This window comes from Populus alba, chromosome 5 (genome assembly GCF_005239225.2).
Source record: "Populus alba chromosome 5, ASM523922v2, whole genome shotgun sequence".
In the NCBI taxonomy this organism is placed as follows: Eukaryota; Viridiplantae; Streptophyta; class Magnoliopsida; order Malpighiales; family Salicaceae; genus Populus; species Populus alba.
The window spans coordinates 17,375,845-17,398,804 of record NC_133288.1 but is presented as its reverse complement, the minus strand read 5'-3'; the positions used below and the strand labels follow the sequence as shown (position 1 = coordinate 17,398,804).

General features: G+C 35.4%; 2 protein-coding genes across 2 annotated transcripts; one reads left to right on the top strand and one right to left on the bottom strand.

Annotated features, from left to right (window-relative positions):
• Nucleotides 1-2,889: 2,889 nt before the first annotated feature.
• Nucleotides 2,890-6,471, bottom strand: LOC118029310 (amino acid permease 3-like). The gene is made up of 6 exons (XM_035033168.2): nt 6,285-6,471; nt 4,910-5,030; nt 4,553-4,786; nt 4,350-4,443; nt 3,908-4,262; nt 2,890-3,798 (listed from the first exon to the last, which is right to left on the bottom strand). The coding sequence occupies exons 1-6, from the start codon at nt 6,288-6,290 to the stop codon at nt 3,145-3,147; spliced, it is 1,464 nt and encodes a 487-aa protein (XP_034889059.1). The 5' UTR covers nt 6,291-6,471; the 3' UTR covers nt 2,890-3,144.
• Nucleotides 6,472-21,264: 14,793 nt separating this feature from the next.
• On the top strand, nt 21,265-22,489 carry LOC140955651 (uncharacterized). Its single transcript, XM_073409620.1, has 2 exons — nt 21,265-21,881; nt 22,166-22,489. Exons 1-2 carry the CDS (start codon nt 21,272-21,274, stop codon nt 22,201-22,203), a joined length of 648 nt encoding a protein of 215 aa, XP_073265721.1. The 5' UTR covers nt 21,265-21,271; the 3' UTR covers nt 22,204-22,489.
• The last annotated feature ends 471 nt before the right edge of the window (nt 22,490-22,960 follow it).

Here is a 22,960-nt window from a genome sequence, read left to right as displayed (position 1 = left end):
GTGCTTATGAATAGTAATTAAGAACATCAAATCATTTCACCCATGACTACAAGCAAAGGCCTTTGTAACTCCGAAGTTTAGGAAGAATAACCTCACCGAAGCTTGAACTTGGAACTTAATGTCTGTTTATTTTTGTATTTTAAAAGTTTAAAAAAAAATTAATTTTTTTTAATTTTAAATTAATATATTTTTTATGTTTTTAAATTATTTTAATATGTTAATATCAAAAATAATTTTTTTAAAAATAAAAATAAATATTATTTGAATATATTTTTAAATAAAAATATTTTAAAAAATAACTATAGATAAACTTTGAAACATCATCTTCCAAGTCTCCTTCAATCCCCATCCCACTGGTTCTTGATTCTCAAAATTCCACCGCAATAAATTGGTGGCAGATTTGCGTTTTGACAGCAAGATTGATTAGAGGCCCAACAACTCATCATTGTTTCTTGAACCCAAACCACGGCTTCAATTTGTCAAAAACTGAGAAGACAATTGGACGGCAAACACCGAACCACATGCTTGCTCCCGGTGCGGTAACACCACAACCGTCAGTTTAAGCATTTTGGCCACCCATAAATTCAACTGCATCCTCCAATTACCTCTTCCTCATTGATGTCCAGAGATATATTAAACAATGTTATCTCAGTCAGTGAATAATATTAAAGTATTTCTGTAACTTTCATAACAATTTAAATTATTAAATTAAATTAATTATTTGATATAATATCATAACTTTATTAATTAAACAGTTATAACTTATAAGTTTAAATCTTATTATTTTTATTTTTTTGATAAAAATTAAACATAAAATAACGTAAATTTAAGTAATATAATTCCTCAACAAGTTTAGACTCTATTTGTTTTTGTATTTCAAAAATATTTTTTTAAAAAATTATTTATTTATTTAATTTAAATTAATTTTTTTGATAGTTTAGATTATTTTGGTGCACTAATATTAAAAATAATTTTTAAAAAATAAAAATATTATTTTAATATATTTTCAAACAAAAACACATTTTAAAAAACACTCACACAACACTAAATATCTCAAGCAACTTCAATCCCCGAAACCACAAGAATCCTTCATTAATGCTCCACTAAAAATATGTTCATTTATGATCTCCGCCGTGCAACCATGAATTTCATGCTTTGCAAGAGTTTCAGCGCATAAACAAAAAATACTCTAAAACTTTCCATAATTCAATTCCCAATCCCACCACAGCTTGGAGAAAAAGAATCTTGAAATCTCCTTAAACCTTGGAAAATCTTCCTCCATTCTCTCCGGTACTAGCTACTAGGAAGTTATTATGATAAAAGAGGAGAATGAACGGCAGGGAAACGGAGTGATAGGAGATGGTAAAATTCACGATACCTTCCCACTAAAAGCACACCAACTTAGACCTTAAGAAAAGCTCAGTAAAAATTCCATGCCGGCAAAAAGTTAGACCCCACCACTCAGGAGGGACAATCCAGCGGTGGCGGCGGAGGTGGCAGCCTTGCCCACCACCTTTAGCGATTTTAAATACCTGTAACAGGCATCATCATTGAAGTATGACATGACTAAAAAATATCAGGGATTTTGTATTTCCTTACTCCAGTGTTGCATAATTGCATTTCATGGGAATTGTGAAAATAATGAATAAACGAGGTTGATCAAAATAGTTAATAGCAACTTGTGCAGATGTTCTGCTTTCTTGCTTTCAATTTTCAAATGCTAAAATGGATTCACAAGGAGTGTTTCGCTCAATGGTTCTCACATGCTATTCTACATGCGGGAAAAATTTTCGAGACCTAGCTAGGGGAGTGGAATCTTTTCTTTGTTACTACTTTTCTTGATTTAAGGTAAATTAAAAACGAAACATGATATTAAAATTCTACAGAAAAATTGTGAAAAATCTCATTTCCCATTGCTTTTTCTTTCTTTTCCTCTGTTTCAATGCCACTATCCCATGCACTGTGTAGATTTTCTACGAGCTTACATATCTCACAGTACAATTTAGGAAACCATTGCTTTCATGAAAGGAAAGACCAATTTAATTCCACAAAATTGCCACTGCTTTTCCTCTTCACCGAGACCTTTGTGTCTATACCATAGAGGGTTCTTCACCAGCATCCATTTTCCGTTTGGATGGCAGGGAATGGGGATATAGTAGAAGGCTTCTGGGCCAAAAAGTCGAACCTTTCACTGTTGCTATAGTTCAAACAAAGACGCATCTCTAATATTTTGGCCCCCTCACAAAAAGGTGACCGAACTAGTGCTTAATGCTCTCACGAGTTGATTGATCCACCCACCATTTGATCACTTGACCATGTTCTCATGATCTATATATGTACAAATTCAAGACAGATTAGATATGATCGGCCTTGTTTCAACAGCATGCACTGGATTGTCATTATTGTTCTTCCCCACCTCTGTTTTCGTCGCTATTGATTGGAAATCGCTGCACTCTCAATGGTGCCTATGGAGATCCCCATGCATGCCTTATCAAGTAAGAATAAAAATGCACTTGAGCTTGAGCTTGTAGCCCAGCGGTGGAAGGAGTTCAAGTCTTGCTTGTGCACGCCTATCACCCCCGCGATGCTTTACTTGCTCATTGGGCTTGCAGGATGTTCAGTGAGTTCGAGGATTAGTCGTGGTGCGCGTAAGCTGATCCGAACACCCCAAGTTACCAAAAAAAAAAAAAAAGTAAGAATAAAAATACCATTTCCTATCTTGAGCTGTCCTCTGCTGATTTGAACAGCTGGAATAATAAGTGATCAAAATTGGAGTTGAATTTAGATTCAACAGTTGAAACAATTCGACTAACAAGCAAATACAAGGAACAAAATGAAAAAAGAATTGAACTAACTAGTTAGTTAGGACAGACATCATAAGGGTAATCCTTTGCAGAAATTCTTTCAATTTGCATTGAACAATAGAGAGTTACAGAGCTGGGATAGGTGCCTAGGGACACGTTTACAGTCCACTTACATTGCAGGAATGGTCCCAGCATTTGTTTTTAAACTGCTAAAATAAACAGCAAGAAAGTATATTAAAATGAGATGATCAATCAACATGAGCAGGGACTAAAATCCCAAAGTAGGTTGGCTTCTTCTCTTTCTTGTGATATGCTCATCAGTTGTGACACCAACGAGATTCTAGTAACTGGTATGGAAGGGCATAGTGGTCTTGATATCCGTAATAACTCCAGCAATAGAGCCAGCGGCAGCAGCTATAGTAATAATGAGGCAAGCAACACTGAGGATTTGGAGGCAAAGCCATCTCGTGCTCCATTTTGGTATCTTCTTTTGTGAAATATACATCTCAACTGGGAAGTAAACGGTCAATGGCCAAAATCCCAAAGCCCCAAGGAGACTAACGACGTCATTAAAGAAGGGAAGGAGCATTGAAATCACAGTAGAAAAAACCACAAAAATTGTTCTCCAAACCATTCTGAAGAGGTTGATATTGAATGTAGGGAGACCAGGAATTGAGATTTTGATATCTTTGGTAACGAAGTCACTATCTGGGAATCTTCGGGCCGCTTCTTTTTCAATAAAGGCAAAGAGGGGTTGGCAGTAAACTTGGTATGCACCTACAAGGTGGATGACAATGGCAGTATTGGCAATGTCAAGTAGCCAATATGGATTGTAGAAGCCAAATCCAGTGAGGAGGTTGGTAGGGGATTGGTCTCCAAAAGAAGCATATCCAAAGCAGCCACAGGACATGTAGAAAAGCGTTGTCACTACAACACTTATGAGAGTTGCTTTCTTCATTGTCTTGGCTTCCGAAGGTGGGGCTTTGACCGAGTCCTGCCATGAAATGGGCCGAACAATTGGTCAGTTTAACTGGAAAATCACAGAACAAATGTGAGAATGTATTCTTAGCACTTATGCTACAAGAGAATGTAATGTAACATACCTGAATTTCAATGAGAATCATGGAGTAAGAATATGCAAAAGCAATGCTACCAAGTGCTTGGAAGCTCTTCCATATCTTTTGAGTTTGAGTCACCGTGCCAATACTTATTCCGGTTAGGCTTCCCCTGACTCTTTTGTTTTCTATAACTTTACCAATGCCAAGACCTAGACCAATTGTTGAATAAGTGAAGGACATGACTGCAGCGACAAGGGAGAGCCAGTGTAACTGATCAAATCCAGGAATCTGAGACAGAAGGATCTCAGCTATGCCAAACCCTATCATATATGGATTGGCATTCATGCGGCATGGATCTTTTCCACCACTCTGGTGGAAACAATTAGACCTCTTTATTGCCCTGTATTCACAAAGACAAGGACCAATCAGCCCAACGACAAGAAGAGAGCAAAGTTAATTACAAATTCTTGGTTGGAGTAAAACTTACATCATGCTTATAGAAGATGCAATTGTGTAGCCAATGGCAACCCCAAAAAGGTTCACATACTGAACAAATCCACATATTTTGACCTTTACACCACCTGTGTGAAAATAAAAATCACCGTGTAAAAAAAAAGAAAGATCCATAATGTTTAAAGTTAAAAAGGGTCATGCTAATTTCATTAACAATATATGTGTCAGCAAATTTACCAAGGTTGACCCTAACAGCATCCATGTAAGTGTAGTTCCTCTTGCCATTGACAGGATCACCGGAGCGGTAGCAGGCAGAGAGCAGAATGGAAGTATAGTAAGTGACGAAAGAGAACAAAAGCATCACAGCTGGTCCAGCAATCCATCCAAGCTGAGCTATAGCCCAAGCCAAGGATAGAACCCCGGACCCAATAACAGCTGTTATGATGTGAGCACTAGCAGTCCACACATTTCCTGTTTAAACAAACAACACAAGAGAGAATCAGGATAGAAAAAAGATAACCAAAGCAGAGAGCGCTAATATGTTTTTATTTATTTGTGAGAGATGTCCAGGAAATTCAGAAAAGTGAAGCTCACCAGTTCGTTTGGGACGCCCGTCATCATCAAACCACTTGGAGTCCCTTTGTGAATCTGTGTCAACTGAGACACTGAAAGCCTGAGGTGGGAGATGGTTCTTTGTGGCTGTATTCTCACCCATCTTTGCTCACAAAAGATACCAATTACGTGAGTTATGTTATAAAAGAACCTCTAAAGCGTCTGAGACTATATGGAAGCTTGTGCACTCAACACAGTAACATTAAAGCATGTGGAAAAGAAGCACAAGTGTCGAAAGAGAGTGATGGGGCTCCTTCTTTGATAGATCCAAGTGCAGTTGTAAGTATGGTGTTTAAGTCTCAGAAAACCGAGAATAACAACAGCTGACACATAAGCTCAACCACACACCTCCCAAGAATCACAAAACCCAAATACATTCAGAGCCTAGTTTTTATCGGTGCTTCAAAAGGTAGAGACGGGGGGAGTGTGCTTATTTACCAGTATCAGAGGCACTGCTCTTATGAGCTGGAGAATAGAGTGAATTAAATTCAGAGATACACTGGAAGGCAAGGGATGGTGCGGTATTTATAAGAGGTACGAGCGAGCCCAGGAAAAAAAAAATAAAAAAAAAATGCACAGGCACGTGGTTTTAAAGTCTTCTTATCCCACCACCAATACTCTGTGTCGGAAACCAAATTCAAGCCGTTCATGCTTGTTCTTGGACTTCTACTTGTAAAATCACGAGGGTACCAGATTTCCAATTTTCATTTTTTTGACTTCGAAACTGTTAGCATTAATAATAATTAATTACTGTTTCTTTTTTTCCTTTTATGTTTTTTTCTTCTGCACGTAAATGTTTTCACTGTAGTAAAGTTAAATAAAGGCAGTTAAAGAAGTTAAGCAATGAAAACATTCTTTAACCGCTTCAGAAGCGATGCTGAATGCTGCTAATTAATTACGTACCTCCTGTTATTGTGGGTAAAATTAATCAACTTTTGTCTACGCTACGCATGAATTCAGGGCCTCTCTTTTGTTATTTACAAGGGTGTTCCTCGCACTTTTGTTGCAAAATTGCAATCACAGGGGTTACTGTGCTACCTTTTCTTTCAAAAGTGAGATTCTCCGAGTCATCCCTGCCACTGGACATGGCTTTAGTTAACTCGGAGCAAATATATATATATATATATATATATATATATATATTATTTGTGCTCTTTTTACTCCTTTCACTTTCAATTATCTTTTTCACGCTTCTTCTGTACAGTGAAATGGAGCTATTCTCTCTCTCGGACCAAACTCGGAAATGTGTGGCATCTGGGGTCCCCAGATTTATAACAAGATGAACAAACCCTATTTCGAATAATGAATTATATGCGACAAGAGAGATAAAGATTAACTCGAAAGTAGTCTTACTTACCTTCATACCCGGTAACCTGCTGTCTTCTCTAGCACCCTGAGCTGCTTCTAATTAAAAGCTTGTGTGTACCACCCAGTTATTTACCATAAAAGCTCACAGCAAGAGCTAAGAGCAGACACAGGTAGAAGAAGAATTTATGAGGGAGAGGAATTCCTGTGCTGGTGTGCTTCTCTTCTATCAACCCTTATATATATAGTAGCATGCGAATTGAGCCACTTGAAAATATATAATATAAATATATTTTCTCTTCGAAAGACCACCTTTGAATGGAGATTCTTGCGTTAAATGCTTCTCTGCCACGATTAATGTTGTTCGAGAATAGGTTCCCTTTTTCTTTCATTTTCCGTTAAGTTGAAAAGAGCAGATAAGATCAGAAGATTTGGATTTCATTTTGATGATCATAAGCAAAAACCATGACTAACATTCGCAGGTGGACAAATCAGGCATCTAATTCCCGTCTCTAACTCCCTGTGAATGAGGAAATAAATTAAGGTTATTTTATACCTAATAATAAATATTATATAAATATCTGAATTTTTTACATGCATGATTATATGGTTTTCTTTTTAAATTTATTTTAATTCAATGTTACTTTTTTATTTTAAATTATAAATAAATAAATTGTATTTCCTGCCCTACTGTTGGAAAGATGTTCCATTGTGCCGGCGGGTTGCCAATATTTCAGAGTGCACAATAGATTGAAGGGCTCTAAAAACATATGACTGTAAAATCACCCTCGAGATGACTGTAAAATTATGGATTTGGATTCTCTCACGGTGACCATGTTTCAGATTTAAATCTAATTTTATTTTTACTATACATGAGATCATAATTATTTAATTTAAATTGAATAAAAATACTAATTATATTAATTAATTAACTTAAAAAAAACAACATTGTCAACAAATTAACGACCGCCCTCGTTATTGCCCCCCAGTACCGAGAGTACTGTAAATAAAAAGATTAACTATCAACTGTCTTAAGGGATACGATTCGTTTTGTCCCTACACGTGGCAGAACCACCAACACACCCGTTGAACACCTCCCCTCTCCGAGTTTTTCATCATGAAAAACAATCCGAACCTTTTCTGGTGCACTGTGTCATCACCTTTCAATATGTGTATATGTTCTTCTTGATCCTTTGATATTTTAATCCCAAAAGCTCTGATGTGTTTGCCTGTTGATCAACCGAAGCAACACTTTGTAGCTAAGTTACCTGTCGTTGTAGTGATCAAATAGATGAAAGCTACAATGAAAACATGAACTTGAAGCTTTAAACACTGCACTATCATGCGTTAGGAATCAGAGAAAAAAATGCTGAATAGGGACTGGACATGACAAATTTGAGTCCAAACTGTACACGGCGTTCCCTAATTAACCGATCGGTATCATCAATCAACGTCTATATGCGTCTGCCAAGAACTCATAATTAGGTTGAATTAAGCATGAGATCATTGGTGACCGCATGCCCACGTCCCTTCTATCATCCTCACGTCCTAGCTAGTTCTTTCAGAGCAATCTTAAGATTTGCAGCAGAGACTAGCTCGTCCTCTTAACCATGGTGAAACGTTTTTGTTGCTGATACTCGGGACTCTACGTACGCGCGGAGCAAGGTGTCTGGGGCTTGAACTTTGGTTAGGTATGGGTTAAGAGAGGAACAAAATTAAACATCAGACCAACCTCGCATCAGCCAGAGAAGACCTTCTAGCACAGCTGAATTGTTTGACCACAAGTTATTCGACTTTGAAGACGGAGAGTGGCCGAGCTCTCTTTCTTTCTCCAAAACTACTAGTGCTTGAAAGCGCTGTCGAAGCACCTACAAATGGGATTTGATAAGATGAGAATAATACTTATCATCATGTCAGAAAGAAGGTATTCAAGCTGATGGCTTGATCGGTTTCTTTTCGTGGGGAATCGAAAGAGTGTTGTGAGCCTATCCTTGTCGAAGAAAAACAAAAAGGAATTCCAGACGAATTAATGAACCATAGATATATTTTTCTAGAAGATTTACGATGACTTGTATATCTCTCAGTCCTACAAAACATTTTTTAAACTAAAAGAAGTTAGTTTTTATAGGTGTTAGGTCATTAATCAATCTGCCAATTACCCACACACTGCCGTGATCTGTGAAATACCCACCTTTGTTTATTTCCTTCCTTCCACTTGTGTCAAGATTCACGCTTAAAACAATCCATTTGCCTTGCTGGGTTCATAAATGATATCGAGGAAAATATATGTCAGCCTAACCTTTAGCCCTAGCTATTAGATAAGAGAGGATTATTGTTTTTTTTTTTTTTTAAAATATATTTTATTTGAAAATATATTAAAATAAATTTTTTTATTTTTTAAAATTTATTTTTGATATTAGCAAATCAAAACGAACTAAATATAAAAAAAATAATTTAAAGTAAAAAAATGTAATTTAAAATTTAATAAAAAAACAGGTTGAATTTTAACACCAAACAGGTACAAAATGTGTATTCATAAAGGTAGAAACACCCTCCCCCACTGTTTAGGCACACAATTGAGAATTTATTAGATGGACAGCAATTCATCTTTCAATTTTTTTTTGTTCCAAAAACCAAATCAAACAAAAATAAATAGTATTAATTGTTTTGTCTAAAATTGTTTGTATCATGAACTATTTACCATTTCATAGTATTTGAGCTCTTTAATTATTCCCGTTTCTACTAATAATTTATGGAATTCGAATTGAAAAAGAAGAAGCAATAATTTATTGAAGTTTGTCTTCAAGAAACCAATGTGCTATGTGTACGCAATCATGCAATTACAATTATTGAAAGTAAATCCCAAATACAAGGTCTCGTTCAACTTTAAAAGCAAAGTTCATGCCCATCCCACCTATAAATTAAACAATGAAACATGTCTGGTAGCCTCACGGGATAAATTCGCAGTCATATAATGCAAATATTCTCATAGAGATAACTAACTTATATATATGGTGAACAATTATATCCACTTGTTTTCTTCGCTACTACTAGCACTCCGCCCAGTGCTAGTAGTAGCGAAGAAAGAGAAGTGATGCAAGGGGCCAAATCTGAAAAATTGAGTAGAAATCATAGTGCTAAGCCTTCGATTAGACACTATTTAGGAACATATGTAAATCATATTTTATAAAAAAAATTAAAGTTTTTAAGTATTATTTTTGTTAAAAATTAATTTTTTTATATGTTTTGAATCGTTTTGATGTGTTGATCTCAAAAATAATTTTTTAAAAATAAAAAAAACATCATTTTAATGTATTTTAGCATGAAAAATACTTTAAAAAACAACCGCAACCACACACTGCTATAAAAATTGAATTTTCATGGTGGTTTTTGAAAGATAAAATGGCATTTGAAGGCAATTGTCAAAGTATTTTGTACATATATACAAACTGAAGTTTTGAAAAATTAATGCACAAATGTCGACTCCCAACAACAGCAATAAAACTACGATTTTCAGCTTACCAAGAGGCAGAGAAGTGCATGGATGAGAGTTGAGAAATCGTTCCTGCTTTGACCAGGGCTAAAGCGATACGTACTGGCTGCATAAGGGCCCAATGTGCCCTAATATTTTCATTTGGAAAACTGATTATGTTGACCTTAAGAGCTCTCGTGTCTCGAATTATGCTGACCTTTGGAAGGCAAAAGGTGCACCGCTTACATCATATATTGACTCTTCCCACGCTAGATTGATGAATGCTTCATAGTTTAATTGGATCTTGGACTCCTAATTTATACGTTACACTAAAATAGAGCTAATCAGTTGCGACGGCAGGTCATGAAATAAAGAATTATCAAGCTCTACTCATCAAGTCTCATGAGCAAAAATACTTGCGTGATGCCATCAGGAAGCGAACAATTTGGAGAATATGTCTACCATAGAAACCAATATCACAAATTGTTTCAATAAAATTAGCAATATTTCAACACGAACGCCACTTTTCGCCATGATACAATCTATAAGATTTTTCTATCAGAAAATCGTGAGAGTTATGGATGTTTATCATGATATCTTCGGCCTTCGTGCTAGAGAAATAATCTCTCAGGATAGCTTCTTTTCTTATGTATTGTTTAAAATTTTTAACTTCACTAAAATGATGTTATTTTTAGTGACGCTGTCCCTAACCTTCAAATATATTTTTTCATAGTGCGTCAAAATATTGTTATATGGTTGAGGCTTGATTTCAACTCTTTAGAGCTTAATAAAAAGAATGTTTAGTAGAGAGGAGTTGGTTTCTTATGATTTGTTTGTTCCACCCATTTGTTTCTCTCCTTTGTTTCATGCAATAACTTTTGTGTTTTTCTTTTCTCTGCTTGTTTATCTAATGTAAGTTAGGCTATTATTTTTATAGTTTTTTTTTTTAATAAAACTTTTACTATTAACCAAAAAATAGAAAGTGTGTGTTATACACGGACCTCCTAGCAATTTTCCAAATAAAAGAAAGAATATCAGAGAAGGTTTCGTTGTTTAGGTTGGTATCAATTAGGCAATTTGTTGACAAATGTTCAAGAACATAGGGAAAGAAAAAGCGGAAAAGGTTGGAAGGAAAAGCGTTACCAACTCTCCATGTGCTTTTTTCTTGTCAAGTTCTATGTATGTTGGGATCTATTATGTTTACATACGTGCTAAATATATATTGAGCTTTTAATTAACAAGTCTTTTGTTTTCTTCGAGAAGGCAATCAATCGGCAATCTCGACCAAGGCCATATTAAATTGGTAAATCATCAATTAGGGATAGACAGTACATACAAGGTCAAAATTTAATGTGAACAGACAAATTTTTTTAAAAAAATTAATAAAATAGACAATTACATATGTAAATGTGATATTTTTATGACTGATAAAAATATAATTTGTTTAAGATATAAGCTTATCAAAATCTTATCTCTAATTCTCTGATTAAGTTTAGTTAATATAAGAGATAAGTTAAGATAAAAAAAAAATTATCCAAATATAACTTTATCAGTGTTTTTGTAAAAGACGTTAGAAATATATTATCAATGTAACAAACAAGAAAACTTGAAGATTATCCTTATCACATAAGATTTAAAGGTTAAGTCTAAAGAAAGGGTATTCTTTAGAGAAGGGTTTCAGAACATAAAAGCATCAATTACATTGAAGCAGGTATGCCAACTAGCAAAGGAGTTTACACAGAGTTTTGCGGCATATACTCTTTGTTAAACTAATTGAGATCAAACACAAAAAGGAGGCTAGAATTCTGAATAAACTGTATATTATGAATGCTTAGTCTTAACCTAATTACAAATAAAGTATATATAGGTTAAACTGAAAGTACTATTCTACCCTTAATAAATAAGACAACATAAATATTATTTAACATTTCCCCTCAAACTCACGATGCGGCAGCTACAAGCATCGAGAGTTTGCCAACTAGAAAACGAAAACGAGATATGGAATGCGCCTTGGTAAAGAAATCTGCAATCTGCAATGAAAAAGGAACAAAAGGCAAAGTAATGGTTCCATGCTTGAGATGATGACGAGTAAGATGACAATCGATTTCAATGTGCTTAGTCCGCTCATGAAAAACCGAGTTGTGAGCAATCTGAATAGAACTCTGGTTGTCACAATACATAGAAGTAGGATGGGAAAAGGAAACTCTCATATCAGCAAGTAACCAACGTAACCAAATAATCTCTTTGGTAGTAGATGTCATGGCACGATATTCTGCTTCGGTGGATGATTGAGAAACAATAGATTGTTTCTTGCTCTTCCAAGAAATAAGAGAATCACCTAAAAAGATACAAAACCCGGTAACAGACTTGCGATCTGTGGGATCACTACCATGATCAGCATCAGAGTATGCACGCAACTCCAAGGAAGAGGTGGATGAGAGTAAAAGACTCTGAAAAACTGTACCCCGAAGATATCGCAAAATACGAAGAACAGCTGCCCAATGAATAGTAGTAGGAGAAGCAACAAACTGACTAACAACATGAACAACATATGCAATATCTGGACGAGTAATGGTGAGATATACCAAACTCCCAACAATAGTGCAGTATAAAGTAGGATCTATCAAAGGTAAACCATCAGAAGAAGAGTACCTTGCATTAACCTCAATAGGAGTATCAACAGTCTTGTTATCTGTAAGTCTAGCCCGCTCAAGAATATCTGCAACATATTTCGACTGAGAAAGAAGATAACCTCTAGGTGAATATGCTACCTCAATACCCAGGAAATATCGAAGATGACCCAAATCCTTCATTTCAAATCGTTTAGCCAACTCTATCTTCAAAACTGAAATACCATCAATATCATCACCAGTAATAATCATGTCATCAACATATAAAGACAGAATGATACGACCTGCATCAGTGCACTTGATAAAAAGAGCAGAATCATGACTGCTAGAAACAAAGCCAAGAGACGAGATCACAATAGAGAATTTCTCAAACCAAGCACGAGGTGCTTGTTTGAGACCATATAATGCTTTCTTAAGCTTACAAACATATCCAGAGTCATGTGAAATACCAGGAGGGGGTGTCATATAAACTTCTTCTTGAAGATCTCCATTCAAGAAGGCATTTTTAACATCAAGCTGAGAAATATGCCATTGACGAATCGAAGCTACAACAATAAGTGTACGAATAGTAGTCATTTTTGCAACCGGGGCAAATGTCTCTTCATAGTCCATACCATACTGTTGAGAGTATCCTTTTGCAACCAGCCTAGCTTTGTATCGCTCAATAGAGCCATCAGAATTAGTCTTGATCTTATACACCCAACGACAACCAACAACACTCTTACCAGGAGGTAGAGGAACCAGATCCCAAGTATCTGTCTTATGCAAAGCAGAAAGTTCCTCATCCATAGCTTGCTGCCAAAGCGGATCAAGAATTGCCTCTTTATAGGAAGAGGGCTCAAAGAGACAATGAATAGAAGCTAAAAAGGAAGTAAATGATGAAGAATAACAAGAATAAGCAAAATCTGGTAGTTTTATAGACTTACGAATACGGATGGACTGACGTGGAGGTGGATCCACAATCTCAGATGAAGCTTGAGGGGCTGTAGATGAGAATGGAACCTCAGGTGTGCCAGAGAGTAAAGTACCAGTACCTGCAGAGTTATGAGTACAAATTGATCGAACATGGGGAGAGATATCAGAATCCTCAGAAAATGGATCTATACTAATAACATCAGATTTGGTCAGGTTATGAGTAGTGGATGGAATAGAAAAGAAAGGTATATGCTCAAGGAAGACAACATGACGAGACACATAAAGTTTCTGAGTTATTGGATCAAAACAACGATAACCCTTTTTACCTTCACCATAGCCTAGAAAAACACAAATAGCGAATCGAGAGGATAACTTACTTCGTTCTACATGAGGACGAAGAACGAAACAAGTACAACCAAAGACTCTAAATGAGGAATAATCAGGAACATACCCATATAACTTTTCAAAAGGAGATAGACCCGAACTATGAGAAGATGGAATTGTATTAATTAAACTTACAGCAGTAAGAACAGCTTCTCCCCAAAACTCACTAGGAACAAAGGCAGACAACAAGAGAGAACGAGCAGTTTCAACAATGTGCCTATGTTTTCTTTCAGCAACACCATTTTGCTCAGGAGTATCTGTACAAGAAGTTTGGTGGATGGTTCCATCTAAGGCAAGCAATTGGCAAAATTTATTAGAGGTGTATTCCCCACCCAAATCACACCTAAAACATTTAATCACAGCAGAATGTTAAGTTCTGATAAGAGCTCGAAAAGCTGCATATATCTCAAAAAATTCAGAACGATGTTTCATTAAATAAACCCAACAATAACGAGTATAATCATCAATAAAAGAGACATAATATCGAGACCCTCCTTTTGTGGCAACAGGAGAAGGTCCTCATACATCAGAATGAATCAAATCAAATGGTGAAGAAGAAACAGAAATACTTCGATTAAAAGGTAAGGCGGAAAATTTTGCCAATTTACATCCACTACAATCCGAAATGTCACAAGTTTTCAAATTTTCTAAAGCTCCTGTGGATGCCAAAAATCTCAAACGAGAAGATGAAACATGACCTAAACGGGAATGCCATAAATAAAAACTAGAAGATGAAAGACTCAAACGAAAGGAAGACAAATCAACTGTAGTAGCAGCAGCGAAAGCAGCAGCAACTGGCACTTTTAACTCATCCAAAATATATAGTCCATTCTCTCTAAGGCCTGTCCCAATCAGCTTCTGAGACTGCAGATCCTGTATACAACAAAATGAACCAAAAAACATGACTAAATAATCACCAGAATCACATATTTGACCAACAGACGCAAGATTCAATTTGAGTTTTGGAATAAGATAAACATTAGGGAGAGACAAGTGAGGTGTGACAACAGAACCAACACCTGCTAAGGGCATAGGAGTGCCATCAGCAGTCATAACAGGAATGGAGGACAAAGGGGAAACAGAGGTAAAAGATGAGGAATCTGGAGACATATGATGAGAAGCACCAGAATCCAAGACCCATTCAGAGTGTGACATACCTGAGGAACTATGATGCAACTGACCTATGGAAGAAGAAGCGGACATTGCTTGTGGCTGCAAGGAGAGAAACTTCTGAAATTGCTCAGCCAAAATATTAGGATCGGTAATAGAACTCGAGGAAGCTACTGCTGCAGTATTGTGGTGTTGTGGTTTATAACCCTGAGGTGGTCTATGAGCATTAGATTGTGACTGATTTCCAAGCTTCCAAGCTTGATTCTGATGTCTCAACTTAGGACACTGAGCCTTCCAATGACCTTTCTGCTTACAGAAGCTGCACTCATCGAAGCCAACCCTTGTGTGAGCCTTATTCTGATGATTAGAGAATGACCTAGAAGGTACTGCTAGTACAGAAGGATTTGAAGCAGAAAGAATTCCTTTTTCAGAATAAGACTGAAAACGTATTTCTTCAGCCAATAACTCACTGACAACAGAGTCAACAGAAGGCAGTGGAGAACGATGCAGAATTGAACCTCTAAGTCCTTCGAAATCACTGTGAAGTGCTGTTAAAAACTGTACCAATCTTTGCTGCTCTCTACGCTCAATATAGGCACCACATGCCTTTAATTCTGTCAATTCAGTAAGAGCCAATTGATCCCAAAGATCTGTTATAGCAGAATAAAACTCTTGAATACTCATATTCTTCTGATGAAGAGCTCGTATGTCATTCTCTAATTGATACTGTTTTGCAAAATTTGATTGTGTAAATAACCTTTGCAGATGATCCCAAACCTCTTTTGCTGTCTCATATTTTGCCAACTGCGTACCTATTGAATGCTCAACAGAATTGTTGATCCAAGTAATGATCTTTGCATTATTTGCTTCCCATGTATCTATCAAACCAGCGTCCCCCTCCTCAATATTCTTAGGTATCACATAAGTTCCACTAACATACCCCCACATCTTCTTACCCTTAAGGAAATTTCTCATTACATAACTCCAATATGAATAGTTCTTCCCATCCAACCTCACACTCACAGACTGAAGCGAATCATCTCTTTCAGTAGTCATAATCAACAATCACAAATAACCAGAATGCAAAAGCAGCGGAAGACAAAATACTCAATTGCAGAAACTAAACAAATATCTTCTCGAAATTATACGATTACTCCCAAAACACAAAACAAATTTGCAAAAACTGAACGCAGATACCAAATTGCAGAAGCTGAAGGGAAGACGAAATACCAAAATAATTGCAGAAACTGTCGAAATACCAAAATAATTGCAGAGACTGTCGAAATACCTAGTTGGATCCGCGAAGCTGTATTTGGGATTAAGCTTCGTTCCATAAAACCAGCTCTGATACCATGTTAAACTAATTGAGATCAAACACAAAAAGGAGGCTAGAATTCTGAATAAACTGTATATTATGAATGCTTAGTCTTAACCTAATTACAAATAAAGTATATATAGGTTAAACTGAAAGTACTATTCTACCCTTAATAAATAAGACAACATAAATATTATTTAACACTCTTGACATATGAGGAGTGTGTAGGAAATTCTCGACAAAACAACTCTGTTGGTATATTTTAGAGAAAATTGGAAAAAAAATTACTGCAATTGTTACTGCTACTGTTACCTCACATATGAAATTACAAATCATATTCAATTGGTGATATGTTGTATTTACCGATGAATATACTGACAAACAAATAAAAACACATTACATATGTTTTTTATGTTGATAATATGTTAAATTTACTGATAGAATGAAGCGAGTAATTATTTTTTTGTGCCTTGTCTGTTTATAAATCTATTAATATATTTATTACCGATGAACTCATTAACAAACCATAAATTACTAAAGAACTAATTATGTTTGTGAGCCTATCGGTAATATATATATCGACAAACTATGAATATAAATACTGATAAAAATTTCTATTAGTAAAATTGTTAAATTTAGTAGTTAAATACCTTGTGCATTTAAGTTTTATGCATTTAGTTACTGATCAAAACTTAAGGTCATTTAGCTACCAAATCTCATATTCAAAGTGATAAAAACTATCATGAATTATCAACTATATCTTGACAGTTTTAACTTTTTATACATATTTGGTGAGAACATAAAGGATAAACATTGAATTAGAACCCTTTAAGTTGGAGAATAGGTTATTATTTAGCTAAAGTGCGATGCTCTAAGATGTTAGGGGAAAATATATTTTATGCTGAAAATTGAACCAATTAGAATCCCCTCGAGCACTTTGAAAGAAATATTTGTACTTCATGTTGTATAATGCCACAACTGGCTAATAAATTCATTATTACTGACCCGAAATATAGATCACCTAACTTGAAAATGATTTTTTCCTCGAAAACTATAATAAAACTAAGAATAAAATAAAATAAAAAAGATTATTTGAGAGGTAGAAAGCAGATGGTAAGTAGATCCTTATACCATGACACCAAAAGAAAAGGAAATGAAATTAGAAGTTGAGCTGCTCGGAGCCGGAGCTGATTCACTTGAACATTTTTTTTACTTTTATTTGTTGAAAAAAATGTGTAGCAGTTAACTGTCCATTGTAATTGGTGCTCTGTGGATGGTAAAGAGAAGTCAACTGAACAGGGGGTCCCGTGTTTAAAGACTAAGGGAGGGTTATGCTACGCCGGTCAACCGAGGCTGTTCATAATTATGCTCCTTTTTTTTGCCGCATCTCATTGACAGTGATATTAATGCGGAAAAAATGAAAAAAAATGCAATTCTTTATTTATTTTTTTCCTCAACTGGTTGGTTGTGACTTCCAAGTTGAACATCGAGAAAAAACAAGATTAAAAGACGAATATTTTTTTGACAAAGAAAATGTGTCTTTGTTAATGTTGAATGTTTTAACCGTGACAACTTCGAGTGTTGTGCGGCGGGGGAGGTGAAGGGGAAGGAGACGCGGGGCTGACTCACCTGTGGCCGTGGCGAATCGAGCCCGCTGGTTTGAGAGTGTGGAAGTGGAGGAGACCTATCTGTTCAGATAATTAATGGACTTGTGAACCATGGTCACCGTGCCCATGTTTCTCGTGTCGTCTCTATTTAGGGGCGGTATTGGCTAGCTTTTATTTCCATCGTCTAAAGATAAATTTGACGCCCAAATTTGTCTCTAGAGTTTTTCTTCCATACAATATCTTGTTTAAAGGGGAAACGAAAGAAGTAGCATACATTCTGATGGCGCGGAGTTTTTCATTAAAAAAGGTTTTTTACATCTGTTTTGGCCAGCCAAAATGACTGCAATTCCAATCCAAAATTCTAACCAGTATGTGTAGTATTGTGGTAGGTTTCATTGTTGTGGTTTGAAAAAAAAAATTGTTTTATAAAAAATATTTTGATTAAGGTTGATTTGATATTTATATATGTTTGGTTAAAATTTTGGTTGAAATTGAAGTTGAACAAAAAATAATTTAATGTGTTTGATTAATAATGATTTTCAATTAAGGTTATAAGATAACTAAAAAGATATATATTAATATTGATTATTTTTTATTTAAATATTGTAGATTTAACTATTACTATTTATATCTTGAAATAAATAATACTTTATATAAAATACTTTTTATTGTTCCATTAAACTATCTATAATTCTATCACGTACGAAATTAATCCGATAATGACTACAGTTTTCATGATTTTTTGAGCGTGCAACAAAATCAGGTTTTTATCATCACGAACAAAATTAGGATTACGATCAAATTTTACAAATGCTATACCATCATGCGATCTCCTTCTAATTTATATAGTCATTGAATAATGTTAAACACTAGTTTTTTTTTTTTAATAAAACACAATTAAAAATTAAAAAAAAATTTACTAGGTCAAACCCGGTCCAATATATTTAGGTTTGGACTAGACCCGGTCCGACCATGAACAATAGAGATGTTATGGACTATTCACGTGAACTTTGCAAGTAAATTAATTCATTATGCACTGTTCACTTTTGCAAAGTGAACAGTGTAGAATGTGACTCTGCATGTTTACTTTACAAAAGTGAACATGGTAAAGTGAAATTCAAAATGTTTACTAATTTAAATATCAAAATGTTCTACATTTCCATGAAGGACTAGTTTTTTTTTTAAATAACTCAAGGAATGCTAGAAAAAGGTTTGTATTTACCAACCATTAACACAACCATGGAAAGTCCATATTCTGCAAGTTTTTCAAAACTTTATTAGTGATGCATGACTTCCATGGAAAAAATAACAAAAAAAAATAGTTTATTCCCTTTCACTCCTCATTAAAAATATCTTTCATGGCCGACAAAACTCTAGTATATAGGAGAATAATCGATCCTGCTATAGGAGTTTCAACTCCTCTAGATCTCCAGCAAGTGTAATTGGTTAATAATATTATTTTAGCTATACAAGAACAACTTCACACCTTTTTATTTTATCAATAGAAAATTCAACAAACGGTTTCTTTACATGCATTAAATGCATTAAATGTATAAAGGGAACTTTAGTTCCACGAAGGAATATGATGAAATGACATGTAAAATATGTATGATTTTTTCACTTTTCAAAGAAGTCACTCTTGCTATGAAGAGCAATCCTCCACAAGTTTTAATTAATAATATGCATGACAATCTCTATCAATTCTCTTTTGAATCTTTCTTGCATGTTCTTTGATAAATAAAAAATAAAAAACTAGACGCGAGATGATATTAAAGATTTCATAATCTAATAATAATAATAATAAATTAAACACTATTTTTATTGGATAAGAGAGTTTTATTTTATCATAGAGTATTACGCGCAATTCTTTCCAAAGACTATATCCTATAAAAGCCAATTTACACAACTACTTTACATATCCCAAAAAGCATATAGAAAACGACTTCATCACATTTTCCATGTCTATCCTGTTGTTTTTTCTTGAGTGGAATAAAGGAGAAAAATGTCCCATCAGTATTTCCATTATAGTTCCCCACCCAACGGTAAATGACAAGGTATATAAAAACATAATTTTAAGATGATAGAACTTGTGATTAAAGAGGTGTATTTCTTTTTCTTTTTCTTTTTTACTTCATATCTTAAAGAAAATATTTCGAGGGATTTAAGTTATATGCATCAAATTAATATAGAGATTGCCTCTTAAAATCATCCAGGAAAGGATTTAGTTTCAGTCCATGCATAAATTGAACTGGAAAAAAAAAAAAAAAGGTAAAAATGGGGATGTGTGAACACTGAAGGACGCCGGGCTGCTTTGGCAACTAGCTTTTCATAAACAGGAAAGGACTATCCCTACAAGGCAGAAGACCACAAGGAGGTCCTCAGCCTATAACGCACTACGCAACCCACCCAAGCTAGTTGACATGTATTTTGGCAGAACGAGATTCGAAAGGAAATTCAAGAGCATGCGCAGTGAAAAATCAACGCTATATGTCCAAGACAATGAGCACGCACGATCATAATTCAAGGGATAAGACATGCTTTGGGCTTATCATAGCGATGTGTGGCTAGCTTTATGCCCCTTCGTACCATGACATGAGCTGGTAATTTAAATATTGCAAGTAATTACACATGTTATGGGCCTAGTGGTTGAAGGAATTTGTTTCTTTCCTCTATATCAGGGTTCAAGCTCCATTTGTGTATGTCTTGTTAAATAATATTTATGTTGTCTTATTTATTAAGGGTAGAATAGTACTTTCAGTTTAACCTATATATACTTTTATTTGTAATTAGGTTAAGACTATGCATTCATAATATACAGTTTATTCAGAATTCTAGCCTCCTTTTTGTGTTTGATCTCAATTAGTTTAACATGGTATCAGAGCTGGTTTTATGAAACGAAGCTTAATCCCAAATACAGCTTCGCGGATCCAATATTTTTTTGGAGTGATATTTTGTCTTCCGCTTCTGCAAAATTAGGTATTTCAACAGTCTCTGCAATTATTTTGGTATTTCAACAGTTTCTGCAATTATTTTGGTATTTCGTCTTCCCTTCAGCTTCTGCAATTTGGTATCTGCGTTCAGTTTTTGCAAATTTGTTTTGTGTTTTGGGAGTAATCGTATAATTTCGAGAAGATATTTGTTTAGTTTCTGCAATTGAGTATTTTGTCTTCCGCTGCTTTTGCATTCTGGTTATTTGTGATTGTTGATTATGGCTACTGAAAGAGATGATTCGCTTCAGTCTGTGAGTGTGAGGTTGGATGGGAAGAACTATTCATATTGGAGTTATGTAATGAGAAATTTCCTTAAGGGTAAGAAGATGTGGGGGTATGTTAGTGGAACTTATGTGATACCTAAGAATATTGAGGAGGGGGATGCTGGTTTGATAGATACATGGGAAGAAAATAATGCAAAGATCATTACTTGGATCAACAATTCTGTTGAGCATTCAATAGGTACGCAGTTGGCGAAATATGAGAAAGCAAAAGAGGTTTGGGATCATCTGCAAAGGTTATTCACACAATCAAATTTTGCAAAACAGTATCAATTAGAGAATGACATACGAGCTCTTCATCAGAAGAATATAGTATTCAAGAGTTTTATTCTGCTATGACAGATCTTTGGGATCAATTGGCTCTTACTGAATCGACAGAATTAAAGGCATGTGGTGCCTATATTGAGCGTAGAGAGCAGCAAAGATTGGTACAGTTTTTAACAGCACTTCGCAGTGATTTCGAAGGACTTAGAGGTTCAATTCTGCATCGTTCTCCACTACCTTCTGTTGACTCTGTTGTCAGTGAGTTATTGGCTGAAGAAATACGTTTTCAGTCTTATTCTGAAAAAGGAATTCTTTCTGCTTCAAATCCTTCTGTACTAGCAGTACCTTCTAGGTCATTCTCTAATCATCAGAATAAGTCTCACACAAGGGTTGGCTTCGATGAGTGCAGCTTCTGTAAGCAGAAAGGTCATTGGAAGGCTCAGTGTCCTAAGTTGAGACATCAGAATCAATCTTGGAAGCCTGGAAATCAGTCACAATCTAATGCTCATAGACCACCTCAGGGTTATAAACCACAACACCACAATACTGCAGCAATAGCTTCCTCGAGTTCTATTACCGATCCTAATATTTTGGCTGAGCAATTTCAGAAGTTTCTCTCCTTGCAGCCACAAGCAATGTCCGCTTCTTCTTCCATAGGTCAGTTGCCTCATAGTTCCTCAGGTATGTCACATTCTGAATGGGTCTTGGATTCTGGTGCTTCTCATCATATGTCTCCAGATTCCTCATCTTTTACCTCTGTATCCCCTTTATCCTCCATTCCTGTTATGACTGCTGATGGCACTCAAATGCCCTTAGCAGGTGTTGGTTCTGTTGTCACACCTCACATGTCTCTCCCTAATGTTTATCTTATTCCACAACTCAAATTGAATCTTGCGTCTGTTGGTCAAATATGTGATTCTGGTGATTATTTAGTCATGTTTTCTGGTTCCTTTTGTTGTATACAGGATCTGCAGTCTCAGAAGCTGATTGGGACAGGCCGTAGGGAGAATGGACTATATATTTTGGATGAGTTAAAAGTGCCAGTTGCTGCTGCTGCCGCTGCTACTACTACAGTTGATTTGTCTTCCTTTCGTTTGAGTATTTCATCTTCTAGTTTTTATTTATGGCATTCCCGTCTAGGTCATGTTTCGTCTTCTCGTTTGAGATTTTTGGCATCCACAGGAGCTTTAGGAAATTTGAAAACTTGTGACATTTCTGATTGTAGTGGATGTAAATTGGCAAAATTTTCCGCCTTACCTTTTAATCGAAGTATTTCTGTTTCTTCTTCACCATTTGATTTAATTCATTCTGATGTATGGGGACCTTCTCCTGTTGCCACAAAAGGAGGGTCTCGATATTATGTCTCTTTTATTGATGATCATACTCGTTATTGTTGGGTTTATTTAATGAAACATCGTTCTGAATTCTTTGAGATATATGCAGCTTTTCGAGCTCTTATCAAAACTCAATATTCTACTGTGATCAAATGCTTTAGGTGTGATTTAGGTGGGGAATACACTTCTAATAAATTTTACCAATTGCTTGCCCTAGATGGAACCATCCACCAAACTTCATGTACAGATACTCCTGAGCAAAATGGTGTTGCTGAAAGAAAACATAGGCACATTGTCGAAACTGCACGTTCTCTCTTGTTGTCTGCTTTTGTTCCTAGTGAGTTTTGGGGAGAAGCTGTTCTTACTGCTGTAAGCTTGATTAATACAATTCCATCTTCTCATAGTTCGGGTCTATCTCCTTTTGAA